This window comes from Amblyomma mixtum, chromosome 7 (genome assembly GCF_055824585.1).
Source record: "Amblyomma mixtum isolate Tamu chromosome 7, ASM5582458v1, whole genome shotgun sequence".
Lineage (NCBI taxonomy): Eukaryota > Metazoa > Arthropoda > Arachnida > Ixodida > Ixodidae > Amblyomma > Amblyomma mixtum.
This window is the reverse complement of record NC_143018.1, coordinates 109,150,308-109,173,753: the sequence shown is the minus strand read 5'-3', so window position 1 is coordinate 109,173,753 and position 23,446 is coordinate 109,150,308. Positions and strand designations below refer to the sequence as shown.

Here is a 23,446-nt window from a genome sequence, read left to right as displayed (position 1 = left end):
TATACTATAAACCGAACGGCCCCGTCACACTTGAGGGTTTTTGCGGATAACATTTTCAGGCTACCAGCTTCGCTTTTATCAATGCCCTGCGACAATTTTGTTTGCCCTATGCGCACACATAGCTTTTATGCTTTTTTGTTTTTTTGTTCCCGCATTTCATATTAATAAAATCTCACCTCTCTCACCTCTTACGCATCAAACAAAAGCTGAATTGGTGTATTTGATGGCGTAGAAGGGGCTAACTTGTTTTCGGCGACAATACTTCGCGCAGCCAAGTCATTTTGTAATTAGGCAGTGCGGAAAGCTGTCTTAATAAGCTTTCAAATGAGTCTTTTGATGTTCGATATTGTAAACAACATTGTCGATGAAGATAATTTACAAACAAGGCTAACCTTCGATAGAGACGGATATCAATTTCGCAATATAAGCTTGCCCCATAAGATCAAAAACAGAAAGTTTGTCAGTAAATTTAAGTTAATTATTCGACCATAATTGTTCACAATATTGATCAATGTTGACCATTATTGACCATAAATATTGGTCCATATGAAGTACACAATGTCCGCCTTGCTCTGTCGTCGAGCTCAACAGACTACACCGACGCATCTCTCACAGTTTTAAAAAAAAAAAACCTGTAAAGGTTAAAAATTCGCCCTGCAGAGTTTATAATATGTGGGAGAAAGGGCGAGATGGCTGGAGCGACGAGTTAAATCTTTGAGGGATAAATATTGTCTAATGTGGGACTTCAATTTTTGATAGACGTTGAACCCAGACACACGTTTTTAGGCGATATTGGGTGCAGATAGAAGGTATGCAGGCAACGAGCAGTATGTGTGCAAGTGAGGCTAATGCGCGCAGCTATTCTTTAGAAACTGGAAGTTGAAAGTGTCAGCAATGTCAGCGGGATTAAAAGAAACAATAATTGCATCCTTCACTGCAGCAATGGGTGTCTCAGATTTAGATTAATTTTAAAAATTATTTTATGAGTTGCCAGTTTTTCTGGTTTTTATTACCATTTCGAGTAACTTGACTTTGATAGGAATTGCATTCAGTTTCTTTCAGCAAGAGAGAGAGAAAATGAGAATGCCTTTCTTCACCGTTCTATAAGGTTCCAACTAAATGGCTGCACTTTAAGTTTCTTACGGAGTTTTGCATATACAGCGCAGAAGACCTTTACATACCCAAGGGGCTCGTGCGACGGAATTCGATCCGTGGGAAATTGTGCAGCAAGAATGATTGATATCAGTAGCTTTTGAGTAAAATTTGCTGTACGAAGTATAAACGCATGATTCTTTACAGATTTCCGAAAAGTCAGTATCAAACATAATGTCAGTAAATTAAGGCGGAAGCCATTAATGCTTCATCGTTGTAAGCAGGAGTTGTCGACAGAAATGTCACGCTTTTCAATTGGTCGAAATGGTCATGACGTCACAGTGCGCGAATTTCAAACGGGGCCAACTGTACTTTGGCTAGTAACCATGCAACCAATTGAAGGGATCGTATAGTGATGCTCCAATTAAGTGGGATTGAGTTTAGTTAATTGCTTAATTCCCAATTAGCCTAATTAACCCTTCTAGTCAGGCCAGATATATAAATAAAATCGAGTAGGAAATTGGTCGAGTTCGGGAATCGAACCCCGGTCTCTAGAGTGCGACACGGTAACCACTCCGCCATGCCAGCTCGGTGGTTTGGAATGAACAAAGGCGCGTCTAGTGAATACGGTGTCTTCGTTCCCTCCCATCTTCCTCCCTTCTCGTCACGGCGAGGTTGTGGTGTGCGCCAAGATATGCGACAGAAACATTTCCTTTCCTCAAAAACCAATTTTCCGACGAGCAAGGCGTAGAACCGAACGGGCGATGGCGCTCTATGGACTCCCTGGCAGCGTTGCAAGACGCTGTCGCGTTTCACTCTTAGAGGCGAAGCCTAACATCTTAAGAACGCATCAGTGACACAAGCAGCAACACCGCGCTTAAGGCTTTCGCCTCACCGCACTTTAGGCCAACAAAGCGCCCTCCTGAATTTTTGTTGCAGTGAAATCATTACTTAACATGTTAACGCATGATTCATTACAGATTTCCGACCAGTCAGTATACAACATAATGTCAGGAAATTTGTTGGAGTGAAATAATTACTTAAGTTTATTGCCACTATGAAGATTAAAGCTTTCAACTACTGGAAAAATTGTATGATGATCAGTTATCTGAAAATCAATGACTCCCACAGACTGAGATATTGCAATGTTAGATAAAATATGATTAATTAGCACGTTGCGGTCCTGGGGCACGCGCCCCGTTGGAACATTCAATTGATATTTCAGACCACAACGAAGAAAGCGGTTGGTGTGCTCTGAAAAAAAAAAAACAGTCGATGCCATCCGAGTTATTGATGTTAATATTGCCAATAATAATTACGTTTTTCTCTTTAGTTTAAGTAACTGATTATATTGTCTGTTAGCAGACTTTTAAGTATAAAGACGATGGTGACCAACAGATAAATCGATTATTTAGCTCTTTTTTGAGAGAAACGGGCAAGCTCTAGCTATGTAGACACAGATTTATCGGTGGAAAATGAAATGTCATGACGACGAAATTGAGCACGGCCTGGAGTGGCGGGCGTTCGGTTCGACGACCGCCGAGCACGCTTGTTGCTACGCCGCCGCCGAATGATTCAGTTCTCTGCGGGCGGCAGTCAGCCCAAATAAAGAGTTTTGTTTAGAAGCCATTTTCGCGTTTTTCCTGCTCTCCGGACTGCAGTCATCACTACGTGACATCTGCAGAAGGTACAGGGATCGATGCGTCGCACCTTCACCAGATGTCACGTAGTGTTGACTGCAGTACGGCGAATAGGAAAACAGCGAGAATAGCTTCCAAACGAAACTATTTATTTGGGTTGACTTGTGCCAGCAAAGAACTGAATCACCCGGCGGCAGCGTAGCAACTAGCGTGCTCGGCGGTCGTCGAACAGAACGCCCGCCACTCTAGGCTGTGCTCTTTTTAAAGCTGTTAGCGAACATTCGAGATACAGCGTGCAAAGATACTACAACATTCTGGAAAAACGTAATAATCGTATCCGCCTAGATGCGATCAATGAAGATAAATCGGTCGCGTCTTCCATCACAAAGCGATAAAGCGGCGTGCAGGTAGCTTTGAAGAATCAACAAAAACATGGCAAAGACTCCCGTCAATATATTACAACACTTGGCACAAAAATGGCGGACCCTTCATAACTGCTACCGGTACGATGAGCGTGTTCAACTGATACATTGTGATCTGAATTGTCTTAGTGTCAGTTGAGCATGACCAGGTTTTTGCTAGGCACACAAGTGAGAGGTATTGATTCATAAGCGTTGAAACAATTACATTGTCATAATGTTCTGACAAGCCAAGTATATTAAAATGAATATGGGTCTTGTGTGATGTCCGTGAGTCATGAAGCTGTTTAAGCGGGTCAACAGTATAGTGAGCCTTTATGTAGAAATTAAAGGATAACAGTAGGTAGGTAAAAATGGAAAGATCATCGACGCCGGAAATTCGGAACACATGGCCATTACCCGTTTCCAAGGCCTTTATTTAGCAGTTGCCCGCCCTGATGAATTTCCAGTTCTATTAAAATTTTAGTTCCTTGCCTTTTGCCCCCGCGCCCATACTACCACCTTTGCCGCATCATTTTTTTCTCGTACTGCAGAAGACTGGAACGAACTACCCAACGACATCGCAGCCATCATGTGCTCATCCAACTTTGCCAATAATGTTACCAGTCATGTTTCGTTGTGTTAACACTTGCTTACCAAAATAAATGTCCCCACCCCTTACGTAACAGCCCTCGTGGGTCTTTAAGGTAATAAAATGAAATGAAAAAAAAAGTCGCTTGTTTTCTAGCCTCAGGTGATTGTTTATAAAAATAAGTTCCTGGTTACCATTGCTAAAGCTGGTGTCTCTTGAAGAGAGGCGAGCCCTTCCGGCCTTGCTGGTGAATTCAGCTTTTTTGTTCGCCATCCTTAGCAGCTAGGTACTCTGTGCACGACGTCGATGTCGCGAAAAATACCAAGTGAAATAAAAAGAAAGATAAACGCAGGGTTCCTACCAGTACGGACGAAGCCGTCCTCGTATGCGTCAGCCGTCGCCTTCGCGTTATTGATGTAGCCCTTGAAGGCAGCCGGACTCTTCACACAAATTTCACCGACCTCGTATGGCCCCAAAGCTTGCCGTGTGCTCTGGTTCACCACCTGAGCAAACCAAAACGAACACACACAGTTTCGAGCGATGAAAGTGGGTGGGTTTCTGATGTCACACTCACAAAGTTAGCAGAGCACGAGAATAGGGTCTGAATTGATGGCCTTCATTGATGCTTCATCGTTAATATTAAAGGCTTGCAAACACGGGGAACACTACAAAATTTCACGCTTGGTCTTTGGCCTGCTATCAGGTACAATGCGGCCCTTTTTGGCAAACTTCTCTTAACGCTGGCAAAATAGTGCACACAGTGTCTCATCAGATATGGCATTATTCGGATATATGTAAGCAGTTGATTCTTCTCTTGAGGTCTGCGTCAAATTTCAAGATTTTAAAATGGATACTCAAGCACTGCTCCTACAATTTAAGGTTACGGGTAGGTAGATATCTGAGCTTGCGACATTTAATGCATGTATTACTTTCCGCTACATTTAGGCCGTCCTAAAAATTAATACAGAGGTGTAAAATATATTAAAAAATTGCATATCCAGGCAAAAAAAGCTTAGATAAACTAATTCAGAAGTGCATGCCAATGAATAAACTAAAGCAGGCACTGTATTCTGTACATCCTAGCTACTTGTTCTTTGTCTATTATTCATTTTTTATCTTCTTTTTCTGTCATGCGTGCGCATGTTTTGAATGAAGGGCCTTTACTTTGTCTAGCTGAGGTTAGGCCAGGATGTCTATGCGGCTGGTTGTTGTCGGTTTGAATGCAAAAGTGTGGTCTCGAAAAGCGGATGCGAATGTGAATGGGTCGCGCAAGTGATAAATGCATTGCTGCGTTAAAATTTTCGGTTTGAAGCTTTTCTCATGTAAGTCGTACCAGAAAGCCGTGCAAAGTGGGGTCACTTATGCACTTGAGTAATTGCAGGCAAAATGTCAGACCTAACAGCCTCTTTCAGTGATCATCTTCTTGCTTAACCGTGGTAACGTCAAGGTTAATTGGAGACAAGGACAGGGTTAATTGGAGAGACATGGGAGAAGCCTTTGCCATGCAATGGGCGTAGTCAGGCTGATGATGATGATGATGACGCAATTTACTGAGGGGTTTTATGGTTTACCTCGACAGGCCATGGAACTTACTTTAATCTCTACAAAAGGTGCGGGGTATCCGACACTCTTGAAGTCATTCAGTCGGGGCGTTGAATATGCAATGCACCCGGCCAGCTCTGTCATGCCGTACACTGCGGTAAAGACAAATTTTGTATTAAAGTTTTTTGTACCCGTAATCGCTTCCAGACTTCAATAATAAATAAAATTTAAAGAATATCCCCAATAACTGGATTTCTGGCTGATTCCGCAGTCTTGACGTAAAATCTTTAGACCATTTGAGTATGCTCAGTTGGCTGCCACAACTAATATGCTGGGAATATTTTAAGACTAGAAAACCTCGCTACTGCGTTTGTGAAGTGCTCGCTCGGTACGCCGGTTGAATGCTTACCAGTCGGGCACGCACATGCAAAAGGCCAGGATGACACGAAAGGGGATACGAAGGCTTAGTGACTAATAACAATTAGCCTTGATTGCCTTTAGACAATAATTATCTTTCATGGCACTAGCTTGGTAGAACTAGGGGTGAGGGGATATTCGGAATTCTCGAATAGCGAATCGAATATCCACGTATTCGAGTCTTAGAACTCATCAAATAGTACGCGTTGAAGATTATTTCAAACGAATCGAATAAGTTCCTAAGCTTTCGAATGATTTGCGAATAATCAGCACGACGTTCGAATAAGGAACGCCGTAGCTTTACTCCATGACTGTTTCAAATGCAGTGCTTACTCCGACGCCGCATAGCTTGCTGCCGCGATCAGCCTGTTGTTAATCATATTAACCCACATACACAGTTGCCAAGATTAGGCAACATGGCAGTGTTCAGGAATGTTCAGGAAGTACGGCTTAGATGCCTGATCTCGGAGGCCATGCTCATACGCAGCTCTCGCCCCTTTCATCTACTCAAATGGGACTCAAGATTATTTGCTTTCATCAGCAGCATGAAAAGGTAGTTTTCTCGTACGTATAACGTGACGATCACCGAGTTCATTTACAGACTTTTTGTTCCGTGAGAGTTTCATCTTTTGTTACCTATTGCTTTAGGTCTATAAGCTACCGCGAGCGCTTTGCTGTTTGACAAGCTTATTGGTTTCGTACGAGCATTCGCACAAGTAGCGAATATTCTTAGAAATATTTTATTCGTATTTGATTCAGATTTAGCAACACCACTAGGATTCGATTCGACAGCAAAGCTGAACTATTCGTATTTGATTCGGTTTAGAAAAAGTACTATTCACATAGCTGTAGGTAGCACCCTAGCACTGCACTGGTCACCTTAAATCTAAGGTGACCAGCCTGTATCAAATCTAGAATTTTCGAAAAATAAAACGGGACTTTCCGGTTAGGCTTCAGCAAACAGATTTAAGCCATACCTTGAAATACACCCTTCAAGCCCAGCTTCGAGGTGATGTTGCTCAGTACAGATGAGCTTGCACTGGCGCCGCCTATCACAAGTTTTGTGATGCTGCTCATGTCCACCTTATCCAGAAGCGGGTGCTCCGCCAGTTTAGCGACAAACGTCGGGAAAAGCAGCGTCGACGTCGGCTGCCAAAAGATACAAGTGTTATATTCATTTTCGCAGTCTGTCTGCTGATATTGCAATAGCACTCTTGTATTACCCAATAAATATCGGTGTTCTTAGATGTGCCTCAATTAAAGGGTATAATGGCCGAATAAGAGTGCGTTGCGGCTCTGCCAATTAGTCCGCTGAACTTGCGGCCCCCAATCCCCGCCGTAGCGGTGAGGGAGTGGATAGCGGTGTGACGTGTGTCTCTGAAACCGGGCAGGATGCTTTTCTCAATGTGGCTTCATAGTGCATGTAGTTTTGAGCAATAAACTCACACGCGCAGCACTAAAAACGCTTCGCTCGTGCCCATTGCACTTTCCGGTGTTTGAGTGTGCTTAGTCCTAAATGGCATGTTGAACAAAACATTTCCAGAAAGAGCTGCATGCATGGAAGAAAACTGGCTAAAACAGACGCTTTGGCGAGTTGGTAATCCATTATTGTAGACAGCGAGGAAAAGACGGCCCAATGTACTAGAATATATTCACAAAATATATTACGGCAACGAAACCTTAAAGCAGTCCTTGTTTACTCCTCCGGTGCACATATCGTCTCGCAGAGATCATCAACTAAAGGTGCACATTCCACAGTGCAGGACTGTCCAATATCTAAATTCCTTCGTCCCCAAAACAGCCTCGGAGTGGAATCGCCTGCCCTCCACCGTCGTCGTCATCAATGATTCTCAGAAATTCAAGGATACTGTTAATGCTTATGAATTGTAACTGTTTATTTGTTTGTTTCTTTGTATTTATTTTTTTTGCCTACTGCTCTCTGTAACGCCTGACCGGCCTTGAGAGTAATAAAATGAAAATGAAATGAAATGAAAATGGTATTTGTGTTCTTCCAACGTTGAATCGCTACCAAGTCAACTGACATTTCTACAAGCAGATGAAGAATGCACACTCCCTCCTAACTCTAGGCTTTCCAGAGAACGACGTGACGACGAAAAAAATTAAGTTCTTTTGAGAATTCGCGTCCCGCGCGTTGCTTGTCGAAGACCGCACATGTTTTAAAACTAAGCCTTAATCACTGGTTTTTCCTGCGCACTATGAACAGGATGTGAGATTTATTTCCCAAATCAATACGTTGAAATAGAAATCAATTTATTAACTTGCTAGCCAGTTTGCTCGCCTTGCTAGCCCGCTTTTAAAGGCTCCCCCGATTCGGCTCGCGAACTGTCGATGCTGCCGCGTGAGGCTGAATTAGATGAAATAGCTCAAGTGACCAATTTTTCGGGCGCCTACTTTGTTCCTAGTGCTTGGTTCAGAGTGTGCAGAATATTTCAGACAAGAGCAGAGCAAACGTTTCCAGTAAACTCGTGGAACAGTAAACGCTTGCCCTAATTCAACTAGGTAATGCTTGCAGCTGTTTTAAATTGCACCAAAAAGTTTGTTTTGGAAGTCAACGAGAATAAATATACTTTCAGTGTGAATACTCTCGCCTAAGCAAATCATTGTTGAGGCAGTCGCAGTTGGGCTTATCAAACAAAAATGCAATAATAAAAACTATTAGCACGTCACAAAACTTTATTAGCTCATAGGCAGCCTATGCATTCATGAGGGCGAGGTGTTTGACAGGTGTGCCGACAACAAATCACTGACCGAATCGCAAGGATGACCGAATTTAAGAGAGGCTGAATTTTTCGCCCCTAAAATGTAGCAGTTTCGAGTGCGGTACTTCTTAACATACGTAATCTCAGCGCAGTTGTTTGCACACTCCTGGCGCTACTTACGTCAGACACGCGCTATTATGTGCGGGGAAATCCGAACGGCAGTGGAACTTTGATAAGCAGTCTGGATAGTTGCCTTGAGTAGTAAACCACCGTAAGTAATACCCACATCAGTTTTTAGAAGTGCGAAAAAGCTGTTACCCTCGGAACTGTGGCCCAATAAATTTGGCTGCATCATCGCGCCAAAATACACGAGCTTTCGAGAAGCTTGCAGGCAAAGCAACCTCTCAAGTGCACGTAACTCACCGAAATATCCAGAATGTGTTGGACCACAGCGCCGAAGGTAACCGCGTTTTTCAAATTCTGAAAACTGATACGAATATTACTTATGGCGGGCTAAAAACCTCTCAATAATTATGGAGCCTAACAGTAATAGTTAAGAAATTCACTATTCAGTATTTGTTCCATATTTCATATTAGGCAACCAGCCTGCTAGTTAGCACGCCTGAGCTGCATTCTTATGTACTGCACCGCTGGCAATGCTATGTTAAAAGACTATTTAAAAAAATTGTGTAAAATCTTAGGTGAAACACTATATATTATCTGTATATTTTCATCCACGCGGCTATTTTATTCACATTTATGCTGTAGTCGATATATTCCGTGATATAGGTAGCTGTCTGGAAAAAAATTTTGGATTTGTCTAATTTTTCTAAATTAGCGACGCTTATTATCGACGTCACATCTTTATGAATCTAGACATTCATCGACGCACGGAAACATTTATCGCAATGGAGTAAATTATTACAGAGGCTTTTATTCGCATGCGAACTTTCGTGCATCTGTTTACTTAATATTTACCTTGTGCGCCTGGATGGCGGATATTATCACGTCCAAGTCTGGCTTATCAACCAAGATAAGCCGAGAGCCTTGGCCAAGGCTGCCAAAGATCGACGCAAACCCGCCGATATGAGTCACTGGTGCTATATTCAGGAATATTTCGTCCTTGCCAAAAGCTGACATATCACTTATCCTGAAAAAAATGTCGTAAGAGTTAATTTCCAAAACTCCTTCAAGTTGTGTTAGCGCTTGCCGTTTTTCAGCACTACTAGAGCCTGGGTCATGATCCTGGCTCCTGGGTAGCGCTGGTAGTGCAGCCCTTACCAGTTTTCGGAACCCCCGCACCAGTTTTTTAAACACCCGTACCAGTTTTTTAAACATAAACATCAAAGAGTTGTTCGAAAAGTGCGCTACGCACTGGCCAGTGGTGGGGACGCGGCTCGCATGAGCAAAGCATCTAAGTTTGCGATTTGTTTTCGCTAAAAGAACACCGTATTTAAAGCATGACTGGAGAATTTAAGCTTATAAATAAATTGCCCACCGTGGTCTTGGCTACCAAAACAAGCTGAACACGGTAAGTGTGCAAATGGTAAATAATGCGCTCGCGAAATGGGTTTTTGTTTCACGTTTTCCGGCGAGTCGGGGGAAATCATTCGGGCTGCAGGCAACTGTGTGCGTCTTTACGCGATGTGTTAACGGGCGTGGATGTGTCGGTATCTTCTCTCGCGGATTATGCTTCCAACGAAAATTAGCTCAATCGTCCATGAATGTCAAGCCTACATGATGATTTTTTGTTGATTTGGTCTCGTAAACCATCGTAACGAGACCTTTAGGTGCAGAAGCGAGTGACCTCCCATCCTTGTTTGTAAGCGGCGTTATATGCAGCTGACATGCACCATTGGGATCTCAACTATTAATGCGGCTTATGTGAGTAATGCTGTGTCGTTCTTAACGCGCGGAAAAGGCAGTCGGCAAGGCACCCGTGATTTTAGGGCACTCCTTACGAGCTATATGCTGGCATTTGCGCGCTGAAAGTAGAGGCGCGGCCAGAAAAATCGCTGAGCCCGGTAATGACAGCCGAAATGGAAATGTTCGCTAGTGAGCGCCGTGTGGGCTCGGTGTACATGGCGCCTCCAGAAACGCACACTCGCCTTCTCAAGTGGATTACATTTTTTAAATCCTTGTGTTACTGCCTGCCCGGACCATGAAGGTCTGTTTTCAGTGAGAGGTTTGTATCGCTCTTTTGTAGACGCTAGCCCGGCGCACACCATGGTTTACGACGTTTGACCAAAGATGTTTCGTAACGCTATAGAGTGGAGAACGAGATGTTTGTCGAAATTGCAGTCATGAGGCGCGGGAGGAATGCTAATAGTGTAATAGTTAATAAAAGCTGGCGCCTGCGCGAACGACCAGCGTGTGCAAACACAGCGAATAACGTGCGAGCTGCAACCCGTCCTCCCTTTCGTTGCACGCCTAAGGAATCGTCCATCACTGTTATCGGAGCCAATAAACCCGCCCCAGTTGGCCTGCGCGGTCTTTGTTTTTAAAGCTGAGTAAAGGCTGCCTCGAAGAACGGATGGTTCACATTTAGTTTCGAGAGGCTCCTTCATTACCTCCGCCTACGCGTGCACAAATTTCTCCAACAGGGAGGCGGAGTATGCGTTTCTTATCTCATACTGCAACAATACGGAACGCCGAAGAGTTTCACTTGCCGATGATTTTCGCAAACTAATGCAATTGAGCTCGCGCTTTCTTATTATGGCTGTGCCTGTGGTTGAAGGCGTGAACTGTTTCATTGGATAGTTTCTATTAGGAGCGCGTTCGTTGCCTTGTTTGACATTTCTAGTACCCTTAAGCGAGGTTAACTGCAAGCAAGAAACACTGCGCTGCTCGGCTACACTTGAAGGAAAAGCTAACTGAATTTCGGCCGCACTTCACGTTGACGGCAATGCTCATGTTGTCGAAAGCTCACACCTGCTTTTTAAACGACGCAGCTACAGCCACAATGTGCTCCTTGGGTTTTTCCAGATAATGCGTGCGGCATGGAAGCGCTGCAGTCGGCTTGTATCTAAGAGTGCGCGCTCATATATGGCAGCGCTGTTTCCTCTTTGCTATTGAAGTTAAGGTGGGCAAGACTGCAGTGATCTCTTTCGCGGTCTGCCTGGTAGGTATTGCAATGCTTGTGCCCGTTTGAGTATCCGCGTACGGCGTCTCAAGCAGCGTAGTACTGAAGACGCTTGTTTGATAGCTGATATAAGAATAAATGTTATAATATTGTCCTGCTGGGATCCCTGTGTTAGAAGCTTTGAGTATGGATTTTATGGCAGTTCCCTTCTGACCAGATTATCACAAAACACGGCGCACGTTCGGATAGCCGGCGCAGCGCGGAAGCCATCCCGCCAGCGCGCACCTCAGACCATTCTGGATCATTGGAGAAACGAACCCCGTAGAGAGTATAACCTTATGTGTGTTGCTTCTCTCTCCATTTCGCTCCTCGGCGGGGCGCGACAGGAATCATGTGCACGCACGCCGCCTATCATTAAAGAAGTTTGGAGGACACGTAGACTTGAGCGCGCTAAGTGATGCCCTCTCCACTTCGCTAGCGTGCCGACGCCATTGGGTCAGAAAGAAGACGCTCGAATTCTCTGGAAGCCTGTCTCCACGCCTCACAAATGGGGAAGCGCTCCCGGCGCGAGAATGAGAGTGCAAAATGTACTTTTAATGCTGTGCGTATGCGCACGCCTGCCTTGGCGTGAAGAAACGAACAGACGCGGCGCATGCCTACATATTAAGAATGTTGAGCGCTGTGAGTCAGCCGGTGCCGCAGTTTAAGCTTAGAAAAAGCGCGTACGCACGACCCCGTACAGAACGCAAAACATGAAATGGCTCTGCCAAACGGTCTCTGTGTGCAAAGGACTTGCCACCCAGCCGCTACTCGCTGGTTTATGATACCAAAGAGCTCGTCGCCTGCGAGTGTTTGCGGCTGGACGAAGCAACTACACATTATGGGGTGCATACCATGGGCCGGAGTTAGCCAAAAAAGCGCTTAATAGTAGCTGGCCCAGGGAGGAAGTAAGCGCCGAAACTTGTGAAAGGCAGACAAGCAATACGGGTTAATGGCTTGTAGCACCCGCAGAAACACTGTGCCTCATCGCAGTGCACACTCTTGCAGGTGCGGACAGGGTAGAAGAAACGGGCATCGAATGGATCAGCAACACAAAGGTGGTGAACTGCTGCACGCATACTACGCGGCAGTTGAGCACTTTAAAGGGTTCCCGTTTCGGCTATCTACCTTAGATTAAGCGGCGAAGCACTCTCTGCTGGGTTGTGCAAAATCAGGGTCCTCTATAGGTCAAGGAAGGTCGGAGAAGGAACCCCGAATTGTAGATCCTGTTAGTTATCCTTGTCTCGGAAGGCATGAGACCTCGGCAAGCATGCAGTGGCGATGGGAGTACCGCTTAGGTTTAAGCGCTCCTGCATGTCTTCGTTAACTGTGTCCATGCGGAGCATGGACAGCGGAGGACTCGTAAAGTAGCGGAGGACTCGTAAAAATGGGAGCAGACTTGGAAACCAAAATCCGCATATTCAGCTACGAGCAAATTCTCGCCCTCTACGAAGACATGAAAAGGAGCTCTATTCTACCACGACAGATTACAGACTGGCTCGCTGCCCCCAATCTCGACCCAACCCAACCCCCATAACCTCACCCGACATGCAACTCCGCTTTCCCTGCAATCTGTTTCTTCCAGCTGCGTCTCAGGAGAGATTAGGGCAGTGTCCCAGGGCCTCGTTACACTCCGGATACGGGTCGGTAAAGCAGCTTTTGCCCTGGTATTTTCCCCCATCGGGTGTCCGCTTAAGGACATATTATTATTGTATTATTTTTTATTTAAGCCAGTTATACGCAAGACGTAGGATTAGAGCCATCAATGTTCTTAGTTTTTTAACGCCTCAACGTAAACTTAGCCAATGAGTTCTCTATTCAGCTGCACCACAAAACATGTTTGACAGCCGCGAGAAACTAACATATGCAATGTTACCACCATGCAAAAGCACAAATACTGTTCTTACGTGTACATTACGACATAAGCGATGACATTCCGGTGCGTGAGCTGGACACCTTTAGGCAATCCCGTTGTGCCACTAGAGTAAATCATCACCAAAACCGTGTTTGGGCACACATTTTCCTGAAACTGAAGGTCATCCAGTGGAGTCTCCCTTAGTTGTGATAGGCTTGGAGATCCTCCTGAATCTTCGGTGGTAACAATAATAGCCTGTAAAAGTACATAATGTTCCGTTGTAGATATTGTTGTAGTTTCGCCTTGTCGCACCTCTACCAAGAATGTTACGGGGAAATATTAGCTACATTTATTTACAAGCGGTAGGGTTCTAGAATGAATAGTTCCGAGCAGGCAGCACCAACGCGAACAGGGAGACCCATCAAACTCTTCTACTTCGTACGTCCCTTTCACGCGGCAGGCCACTTCGTCTTCCACTTCCACTTCGTCTTAATAATATTACGAGCTTAACGTGCTGGTAGGCGGAATTATGAACCAAACGATGAGGAAATTTTGATGGTGACCCTATTTACTTCCTTTTTTCGTCCATCTTTCATTCATTCAGAATTTATTTAACACAACGAAAAGGTTGTCCAGGGTGACGTGGCAAAAGGCATACTTTGCCTGACGCGGCCACGCCACCCGGATGACAGGCGGCACCACAGGCTACAAAAACCAAGAAAGAGCATTACATAATAGAACACACATTCAATATTTTTTACACAATACATAAGACATCCTTACAAAACACAGGCTTTCGGCGGAAAAACAAACAGCATACTTCAAAACACAATTCGACCATAGCAGTATTTACAAAACATACACTAGTGATAGGTATACGTTCAGTTTTCACCTTTAAGGTTCATTTATGAGCATTGCTTTAATTAACATTTTGTATTTACGTATAGAGGGAGTGCTGCGAACAGTATCCAGAATAATAGGGTATTGATTAATTAAGTCAGGAATTCGCCATCCTAACCTCTGAAAACCGTAATTTGTGCGTACACGAGGTGTTTCCATACATTGTTTCCGAAGTTCGTATGTGCTAAGTTTAGTGTGATAGGTGGTTTCGAAGGTTATTGTGTCTAGTTTCTACTGGCGTAATATTTCCAGACATAGTTTGTATGTGTGCAGTTTACTTATTTCTAGTATTCCACAAGACCTAAACAAAGGCCGGCAGCTGTGCAATAACTGTATTTTCCCAATAGCTCGTAATGCCCGCTTTTGAATTGCAAAGAGGGAATCTCGATTTGTTTGTGTCGTCGTTAACCATACAAGGAAACAGTAGCTTAAACGGGAATGTATTAATGAATAGTATATTTGCCGCTTTATGGACGTCGGGAGATAATATCTCAATTTGTTTAAAATGCCAACCGCCCGACAAAGATCTCTTCGAAGCTGATCAACATGCGAATTCCAAGAGAGATTTTCTTGAAACAGAACACCTAGAAAACGAATTTGCGAGCACTGTTTCAGCTGAGTGTTTTCAAAGTTTAAGTTTAGGTTGTCAGGAGCTTTTATACCTTTTGCTCTGAAGAGAATGTATTTGGTCTTACTAGCATTTAATTGCATCCTGATTAGTTTTAACCATGTACTCAAGCCGGTCAACCAATAGTTAGCCTTTCTTTCGAGCGCGTAGGGGTCAATACCTGAGAAAAAGACATTAGTGTCATCAGCGTACAACACTAGGTTTTCGCTGCCTGGTATATTCACAATATCATTCAGGTATAAAATAAAGAGTACAGGTCAGAGAATAGATCCCTGAGGCACACCATATTTTATTGTTTTTACGTGTGAGGCTGCAGCATTTTTGACAGTAAATTGCTCTCTTGACGTTAAATAGCTCTCAATTAAGGTCAACGACACGCCACGGAATCCGTAAAATGGAAGCTTTCTTATTAGAACATCGTGCTGACACAGTCGAATGCCTTTCTGAAGTCGAGGAAGATTCCCAGGGTGTGTGCCTTTTCTTCAATGTTGTTTAGAATTTTTTCCTTTATCCCAAGGAGTGCGGTTTCGGCTGATCTATCTTTCCTAAAGCCAAATTGCTCATCGGCTATAATATTTTGCGCGGTGAGAAATCGGACGAATCTTTTGTTTATAACCTGTTCGGCTACCTTTGCAAATACTGGTAGTACTGATATAGGCCTATAATTTGTAGTTCGTTCGCGGGGCCAGCCTTGTGCACAACAGTCACTTTGGCCAGTTTCATTTTCTGCGGAAAAACGCCCGTAGATAAGAAACGAAGTGCTTGTTGTTTTGATACGAATGGCAATTCCCGCTGGACGTCAACGATATGGTTATGCACGGATGTTATGCCGTGAACTCGAGCAAGGAACGTATTTTCCGTACGCGTTTTTCTGTTCGGGAGGAAAGTGAGGTAACATTGCTTGCTAAATAAAAACCTATTAGGTTCATCTTGTTCGAACGATTAGAAACGTAATGGTGATGATGATGGCGATTTTGTATGGCGCAAGCGCATCTGCGGCCGAAGACCACCATAGCGCACGGTTATTTTCGTTTAGTCAAGGTGGAGCCAAACGCCCATTCCCAAGCATGTCACCCTGATTAAGCCGAGAACCAGGCCAAGGGAATTGTATCCATTGTATCACCAGTGGGTACCTGGTGGCACTGGGGATCGAACTCCGCACCTCCTGCATGCGAGACGGATGCTCAAACTACTATAGGCCACCGCTGCGGTACAAGATACGCAATGGTAAATAGTTTCTAAAATTCCTTGTATTTTGCTCATTAACTTGTTAGTCCGCTCATCTTAACTTTAGGTGCGCTTGTACGATACTAGTTGCCCAGAGTGCAGCAATAACTGACTGGCTTAGTGTGTGTGTGTGCCGTTTTCTGGCGCCGCATTTAACGCTTATGTTGATATAGATACAGAGGCAGTGCTTCCGGTTTCGATATCAAGATCGGAATTTGACACAAGCTGTACTGTACCATGCAGTGTAGAGTGTGGGACATATATAAGCAAAACAAGGTGGCTGATATTTTGACTTGTCAACGCCAAGGTTCTTTACGTTGCACTTAAGATGTTGTGTCCAAATAACACAGGCGCAAAGATTACACTCTCCCCCATAGACCTTGCATGTGGTGGTGGTGGTGAAAACTTTTAATTACTGAAATAGAGTTTGGGAGCCACAGAGTGGCCCCGCTACATGGTCGGCGTCCCTAGTCCGGGACACCGCACGACAATGCCCCGTCTCTAGCCCGTTTCACCAGAGCCCTTTGGGACTCAAGCGAGGAGCAGTTGAGGAGGGCAGTCTCCCATGCCTCTCTGGAAGGGGTAGGGGAAGGGGGGAGGTGGGGATTTTGAGTACATGCCCACACCATGTGGAAGATATCACAGGTCTCCCCACAGTGTGGGCATCGCCCATCCGTGTTAGGATCGTAATGCTTTAAGATTGCAGGACAGAGTAGAGTACCTGTCTGCAGGCGCCTTAAAGTTCGCTCCTCCGTCTTACTCAGCCCCTTTGCAGGGGCCGGGAAAAGGCGGTGGATGTCGCTATAATGCGTTATAATTTCCTTGAATCGCAGCAGCGGCTGGTTAGTCTCCGAGCCAGAAGAGCTGTGCTACTATTGGGACGAAGGTAACACCCCCAACTTTGCATATATGAAAGAGTGGACGAGCCGGCCACGTTTGCGAATCCGCACCTGGCTGAAAATGCGCTCTGCAACTTAAGGACATCGTAAACACGGACCATGTGTAAATGAGCTTTATCACGCGTAACATCCAGCAGCCTTCTCCGTAAAATGCCTTCAACCAGGCCTGTGGTGACCCTTTAAAGAGCCGCATGAGCAGTGAGTGCTGGGGGAGTTTGCTGAAATTTGGTTTTTGCGTGTGTTACAGCTAATTGCAGTCGAAGCATTTCAAAGCACACCTGCCGAAATAAAATGTGTTAACTCGTATGGCAGATGTTAAGAACAAAAGCAAGAAGTACGCGGGGTCAGATACTTACCTCAACAGATGAAATTCCTTCGCAAGACCGTTGCACTTTTTTTACATCCTTTCCATCGCAAAACACAAACTTTGGTTTCGCATCGGAAAGCTGGTAATGAACTTCTCCTGCAAAAAGAAAAACATTATTACCGTCATATTGCAGAGTACAATTACCAAGGCCCAGTGGGTTTATAATTTTAAGTTTCAGTTAACACGTGACGCATAACAATCAAAGCATGGCAAAATAAAGTGACATTTATTAATCTCCGAGACCATCTCGGCGATCGAACGTTGACTGTGATAAAACTTGCCTGCGCAGTGCTCTCTTTGCATCTCAAAGCAGCAAAACATTGTCCCGTTTGTTTTTAATGTGTTTCGCGTTTTGCTCGTGGTTGACGGTGTGAACATTCTGTGATGATAGGCGCTGCCAGAGCATCCGGGAACAAGCATGGTAAAGTGCTGCAGTTCGTAAGATGTTCGATATTTCTTTATTCATTGTGGCGAACAGAGTCTTGTCAATAAAATACACATCTACATTTTGCACTAAGAAGTTTCTGGCCTTTGTTCTGAAAATTACTATCTATGTGAATTGCTTGAGAAATGGTTAGTAGTTAATTAATTACATTACGAGCCATAGCAAAAATACAAAGTACGGGGCATACGCCGCAGGCATAATGAGTTGTCATTATAGATTTATGTAAAGAGCGGAAAAATTAAACTTAACGAGGATGTTTGAATTTCAACTATATGTACAAGTGGTCGTCAATGCGGGGAGGAAACCGCGCAAAAATAAATATGATGTCCGAGGTAGGCGAACTTGGTTGCTCAGTAGCACTAATAGTTAATGCGAAATGGCAGTTAATTCTTATTAGATTGGAAAGTATTTTGTCATCAGCCGACGTATTTTTTACCCTATGCATGTCACAATCGGTGGTGAAATAACTCGACCACCCGAAACACTCAAGAAGCACGCTTTCGTGCGAGGTGATTTAATAGCTACAAGTCTAATCTACTTTGGTGACCTTTAGTTTTCGGTGTTTTGCTCAAACATAATATGAAGTAGATTACAGCGCCGCAGAATTGGTGCACTTCTTGGAAGATCTTTTTTTGCCATCCAACTTGAGAGAGACGAGACACTACGGATTAAAATTAACCCTTAGTAAACGTTCCGCGTAGCAATCCTCAAAATACCGTTGCTTCTCGTATAGAAGCACTGAAACTAGATGGAAAATCCTGAAGATCCTCGGACTACGGAGAGAACTGAAACGATAAGGACTTTATCGATATGCTCTCCATAATGAGCCTACGCATGCCACGCGGATATCTCATAAAACGATAAGAAAGGCTATGGAAATTATGCGAAAAATATCCAGGAGGAATACCGATTTTCAGATATTTTCTGTCACACGTACTCCGTATTTCCGTATCTCGATTTGTCCTGCTTCAGCGGAACATTTCAGCTAGGGCAGTTCCTGCCGACCGCAGCCAGCATTGCTCTTTCGAGATAATTTTAAAGTGCCTGCCACTTCAGCCCCCCAGGAACTATCAGACCCAGCATTTCACCGTTATCGCGCCTTTTTTGCTTTTGCATCTTCTCGCGTAGCTCAGCCGCGTTCTGTGATAATAATCGCTATTGCTTAAAATTGCACAACCAAGATAAGAAGCATATTGAAACTTGAAACAAAAAACCACTTTGGCGCAAATAATTTGATATACACAAAAGGGACGATATAGAACGGACAGGCGCCAACTTCAAACTGTTTATTGCACGAGAAAAGCACATAAATTTATAGCCTCAGGTTATGCCCACATTTTCATTCCACGTGCCTTATCACAGCCGTGACTTATCACCTCGCGCTATCATTATTGCACAGAGAATCGTACTCAGCTACATACAGTTTAATTGAAGTATCACTTACGTACAAGGCTGCTTTATGTGAAAGGTTTCCAATAAAAGCCTCACCTGCTTGATCTTGCTTATGCCTCTTGAATTCTCGCCTTTTCCAGTCGAGGTTCATACTTGCACGTGTTGCACATGGCTGACTAAATTGGCATATTTATCTTTATTATTTTCTACCTTTTTGTCATTTTCCCCAAGGCATTTGTTGATGCACCTCCCCGTTTGCCCTATATAGGACATTCCACAGTTCAGGGGTATCTCGTACAACACTCCTTCCATGCAGCGTATGAAGGTGCGCTGATGTTTTGTACTGCACCCAGGGCGCTCAGTGCCACAAATTTCGGGTACTAGTTTGTTCAACTTGTTTGGGGCTGAAAAAGTCAATGGTACCTTGTGTCTGTTAGCCACCTTCAAACTGTGTGAAACTTTGTGCACATAAGGCATATCTTCACGTTTTACCGCAGGGCCCCTTTCTTCAAGCCTCCTTGTACTGGTGAAGCGTTTTGTTTTTTGGAGAAGGGTGTCAGCAACGGCAGTCAACACCACCGAGGCGAAGCCAACAGCCAAAAGGTGGCCAATCTGATTTTCTAGGCTATCATGCATTTAGTGCAAACAGGACTTTGAAAGCGAGGACTCAATGCATAAAGAGGTGATGGCGCGCTTAACCATTTTTGAATGCGCCGTATTGAAGGGCAGCAGTTCCTTGCTAGTACGGGGAAAATAACCCCAGCATAAATGGTCCTCCCGGAACGCTTTCAAGATAAAGTTTCAAGTATGCTAAACCAACTAGCCCGGCAACATGCCTTACCACGATAAGAAGAGCGAAGGAAACACAAGCAGCACGTCTGGCAGCAATTGCCGCCACTAGCGATAACACGACCAGCCTCAAGGTGTTCGGAAAGAATAAAATTTGCATTTTTGTTTCGTTGCCGAGAGTAAGCGACCTAATTGGCGAAGCGGAGTGGGCAAAGCGTTTCCGAAATAGGCGTAGTACATTCCAGGAAGCGTGTTGAGGCGGTGTTCAGCCGCTTTTCTTTTTGGACTTCAAAGCGACAACAAAGATGAGTAACATGTCAAGTTAGATTCAGATATTAGCGCCGTCGTGCCTCTATGTGCAGAGTTGGAACATAGCTGACAGAAACTGTGTTTTAACGCGAAGCCGCTAAAGGCCCCGATATACCGAAAATCCAATGTCGGTGTCGTCGGCGTCGGCGTTGTAAGCGAAAATGACCGGCATGGCTCTGGCCGGTGGTTCTTGGAGAGCAACTTAGGAGGCAGGGGGGCCGCTTAGTTCAGGCGACCATGTGCTGTCATCACAACCTGTCCACCGGATAGTGAGCAAGCTGCTCGCCATGGCAGGTGGCAGTTAAATGAATCACTGGTAGCTCAGGAAGAGCACCCTGGGTCGCGCAAAGCTCATCGCCGGGAGCACCTGCCATCGCAAGGCAGCGTCACATTGCTGAACCGCTGCTCCAAGATTTTTTTGCTCGTACCGTTTTCTCTCAGTAACAAAAAAAAATTTGACTGCGGTTACGATTCACGGTACTGCAAAGAGAAAGCGCAGCTAAGTTCGGATAGCGCGCGTCTTAAGGTGCGGCAAGTTGCCGCTGATCACCGTTGTCAGAACTGGCTCAGGTCGACTCCCGCGAACGCTATTTAAATTACAGCACCATCGGTGCAATCGCAGCCTCCTCCTTCTGTGGTTCATTGCTGGCACCTGATGAGGAGCATTAAATTCGTACAGGTACCCTGTTTATTCGTACTACAGACAGTCCGAACAATGCAGTAAGTGTTTTATGCGGGTCAAAATGGAGAATTAATTTGAAGGTTTACGCTACGATGTATTCAGCAGCGCGCTATTGTGGCCAGTGCGTTGATTTGCATTTTATCTGCATAGTAACGTGTGGCTGCTTGCTTCTACGTATCCCTGCTACCGTACGTCCTCGTTTGTGGGGGGTCTGTCTTCATTGATCATTTTTAAATATTATTGTTAGCAAAGCTGGTAAAAGAAATAGTATTTAGATCGCGTAAGCTTCATGGACTCGCATGCATGGCTAAAAAGATAATCAAAATCATATGTGAAAAATCCTTTACAATGCTATATACGTCACAAATTCCCGTTAGATAAAAAATACACGCGTGCATATATATTGGCAGAGAAACCTCCAAGAAGCACTTATACGTAATGAAGGTTCAAAGCCAAATCTTAAAATAAAAACAGCACAGTTTGCAACGTGACAGCTTTCTTCCATGAATATGCAAAAACAAATGGTCACTGCTGTGCTGTTTAGAAGTAAGAATCATTATCAGGGTTCCCTCGCATGTTTCTTATGCGATGTTTAGCAGCTTAATGGTTGCTCTCCCCGGTTAAGGTCTAAAGCTCCCCCATGACCTTCTTTTCAACACTCACAGTTTCCTAACGGCAGCCACGACTGCTATGACTGCCTCCGAAGCGAGAATGATGCTGGATGTTTTCAATAACTTCCGCACACGGTGTTGCTATTGCGGGTTAAATCATGAAAACTCGAGAGGACACTTCAGCTCCGCCCTAAGGGTATGACGCGATAGCTGATGGGTTAGTGCCCATATATGCGGAATTGGTCAATTTCTGCCTAACATTCATAGGTCCGTGGGAGTCCTAATATCGCTCGTGGCGCAGTGGTGAGCTGTTAAACGATGCGGCATTGCACTTTGTTGGCAGCTGCTGCCACTGGTGGGTCTTATGGGATCTAGGTTGCTCTCCCCGAGCAACGTCTGGAGACCATTAATTTATCTGCCACCTTCGACGGTGAGCAGTTCGCTCACAATTGTTTTCCCGTGATGTGATACTGTACTTCCTGCTTTTGGTTACGCACCAAGATTCTAATCTCACGACATTATACACTTCATTACTCTGGAAGCACTGAGACAATAAGCCGTTAAACAAACAAAGAATAGGGCGTTCGTGCAGAACAGAAATAAGGACAACAACCACGAACCTTCGGTGAGATTGGTCTTGATCAGAGCGGCTGTGCCGCCAGCAAAGAAAGTGCCACATATGGCGACAAGAAGATCGCAGCTGTTGGCGCCATGGAAAGCGACCACGTCTCCCGTGCGCAGGCCTCGCCTCCGAAGCCCGGCCGCCACCCGCCGACAGACATCCAACATCTCCCCGAAAGTACAGCAGGAGCCCGACTTTGCGTCAACCTGTGATCGGGCATATGAACGAAGAGAAAGGTTTCTCAACATAGAGCAAGGCAGAAGCTCACAGGCTTTTGCCCTCCTTGCCTCGCAGTTTACGGCCATATTTTCACCGATAGGTCTTGCTGAAGAAATAGGTACGGCAGCTTTTGGCTCACTTCATGTGTGCCATTGTGTCGAACGGCTTCTTAATCCTCAGTTTTTGAGTATAATCCAATGTTTTTGCTGTTTCCAAGAAGTGAATCCACAAACGAGGAAAGCTTGACATGTTTACGCAAAAGGCGTACTGGCGCTAAAAAAAACGAAGACAACACACACAACAGGACAGGACTGGCGCCAGTGTTGTCTTCGTTTTTTTTAGCGCCAGTACGCCTTTTGCGTAAACATGTCATGCTACAACCAACTAGCTCAAATCAAAGTATTGCTGGAGGAAAGCTTGCGTGCTTTATTCTACCTTGGACCTCTACTTCAATGGAGGAGCAAAAGAGCAACTTTCGTACTGAAATGTTGCTTATGAGGAATTATTGCAATATGAATCCATTTGACATGGTAACGCGGCGAAAGTCCGCACGCGTTTGCCACGTTTTTTGTGTGTTTTCATAGCCAGGTCTGTATGTTTTTGCACATGCTTTTAAGATTGCGTTTAAAAGCCAGTTATAGTTAGTGGCACAGGCTGGGACGCCTTTTTTTAGCAATTGTTGTTCTTAGTCCCACCATAGTATTTGTGCGCGCGGCGACAAACAAAGCACATAGGAATTTTTGAATTTGCGTATTCAGTCTCCGTATTGTCCGTTTGGAGTGTACTAGTTCAATACGGTTCCTTTACGAAGCGTAGCCGAAATGTAAAAACAATTATGGGCAACATGATGTGGAACCTTAACAAAAAGTTTTCATTGGGACGTGGCATTTTCCTTCGTTTGGTTTCAGACCTTCCGAAAGTTTTGAAGGGGTGTCGTATTGGAAGGATGAAGACGACTCACTTTTCCTTAGGAACAAGC

General features: G+C 44.6%; 1 protein-coding gene across 1 annotated transcript in view; it reads right to left on the bottom strand.

Annotated features, from left to right (window-relative positions):
* Positions 1–2,759: 2,759 nt before the first annotated feature.
* The window catches only part of LOC149337171 (uncharacterized), a 33,345-nt gene continuing 12,658 nt past the window's right edge, over positions 2,760–23,446 (bottom strand). The window contains exons 2-9 of the mRNA XM_089554340.1: positions 22,247–22,454; positions 17,388–17,494; positions 13,430–13,632; positions 9,380–9,551; positions 6,659–6,830; positions 5,316–5,416; positions 4,084–4,225; positions 2,760–2,770 (exon numbers count right to left, since the gene is read on the bottom strand). Coding sequence (XP_089410466.1) covers positions 2,760–2,770; positions 4,084–4,225; positions 5,316–5,416; positions 6,659–6,830; positions 9,380–9,551; positions 13,430–13,632; positions 17,388–17,494; positions 22,247–22,454 — 1,116 coding nt within the window. The remainder of the gene's footprint in view (positions 2,771–4,083; positions 4,226–5,315; positions 5,417–6,658; positions 6,831–9,379; positions 9,552–13,429; positions 13,633–17,387; positions 17,495–22,246; positions 22,455–23,446) is intronic.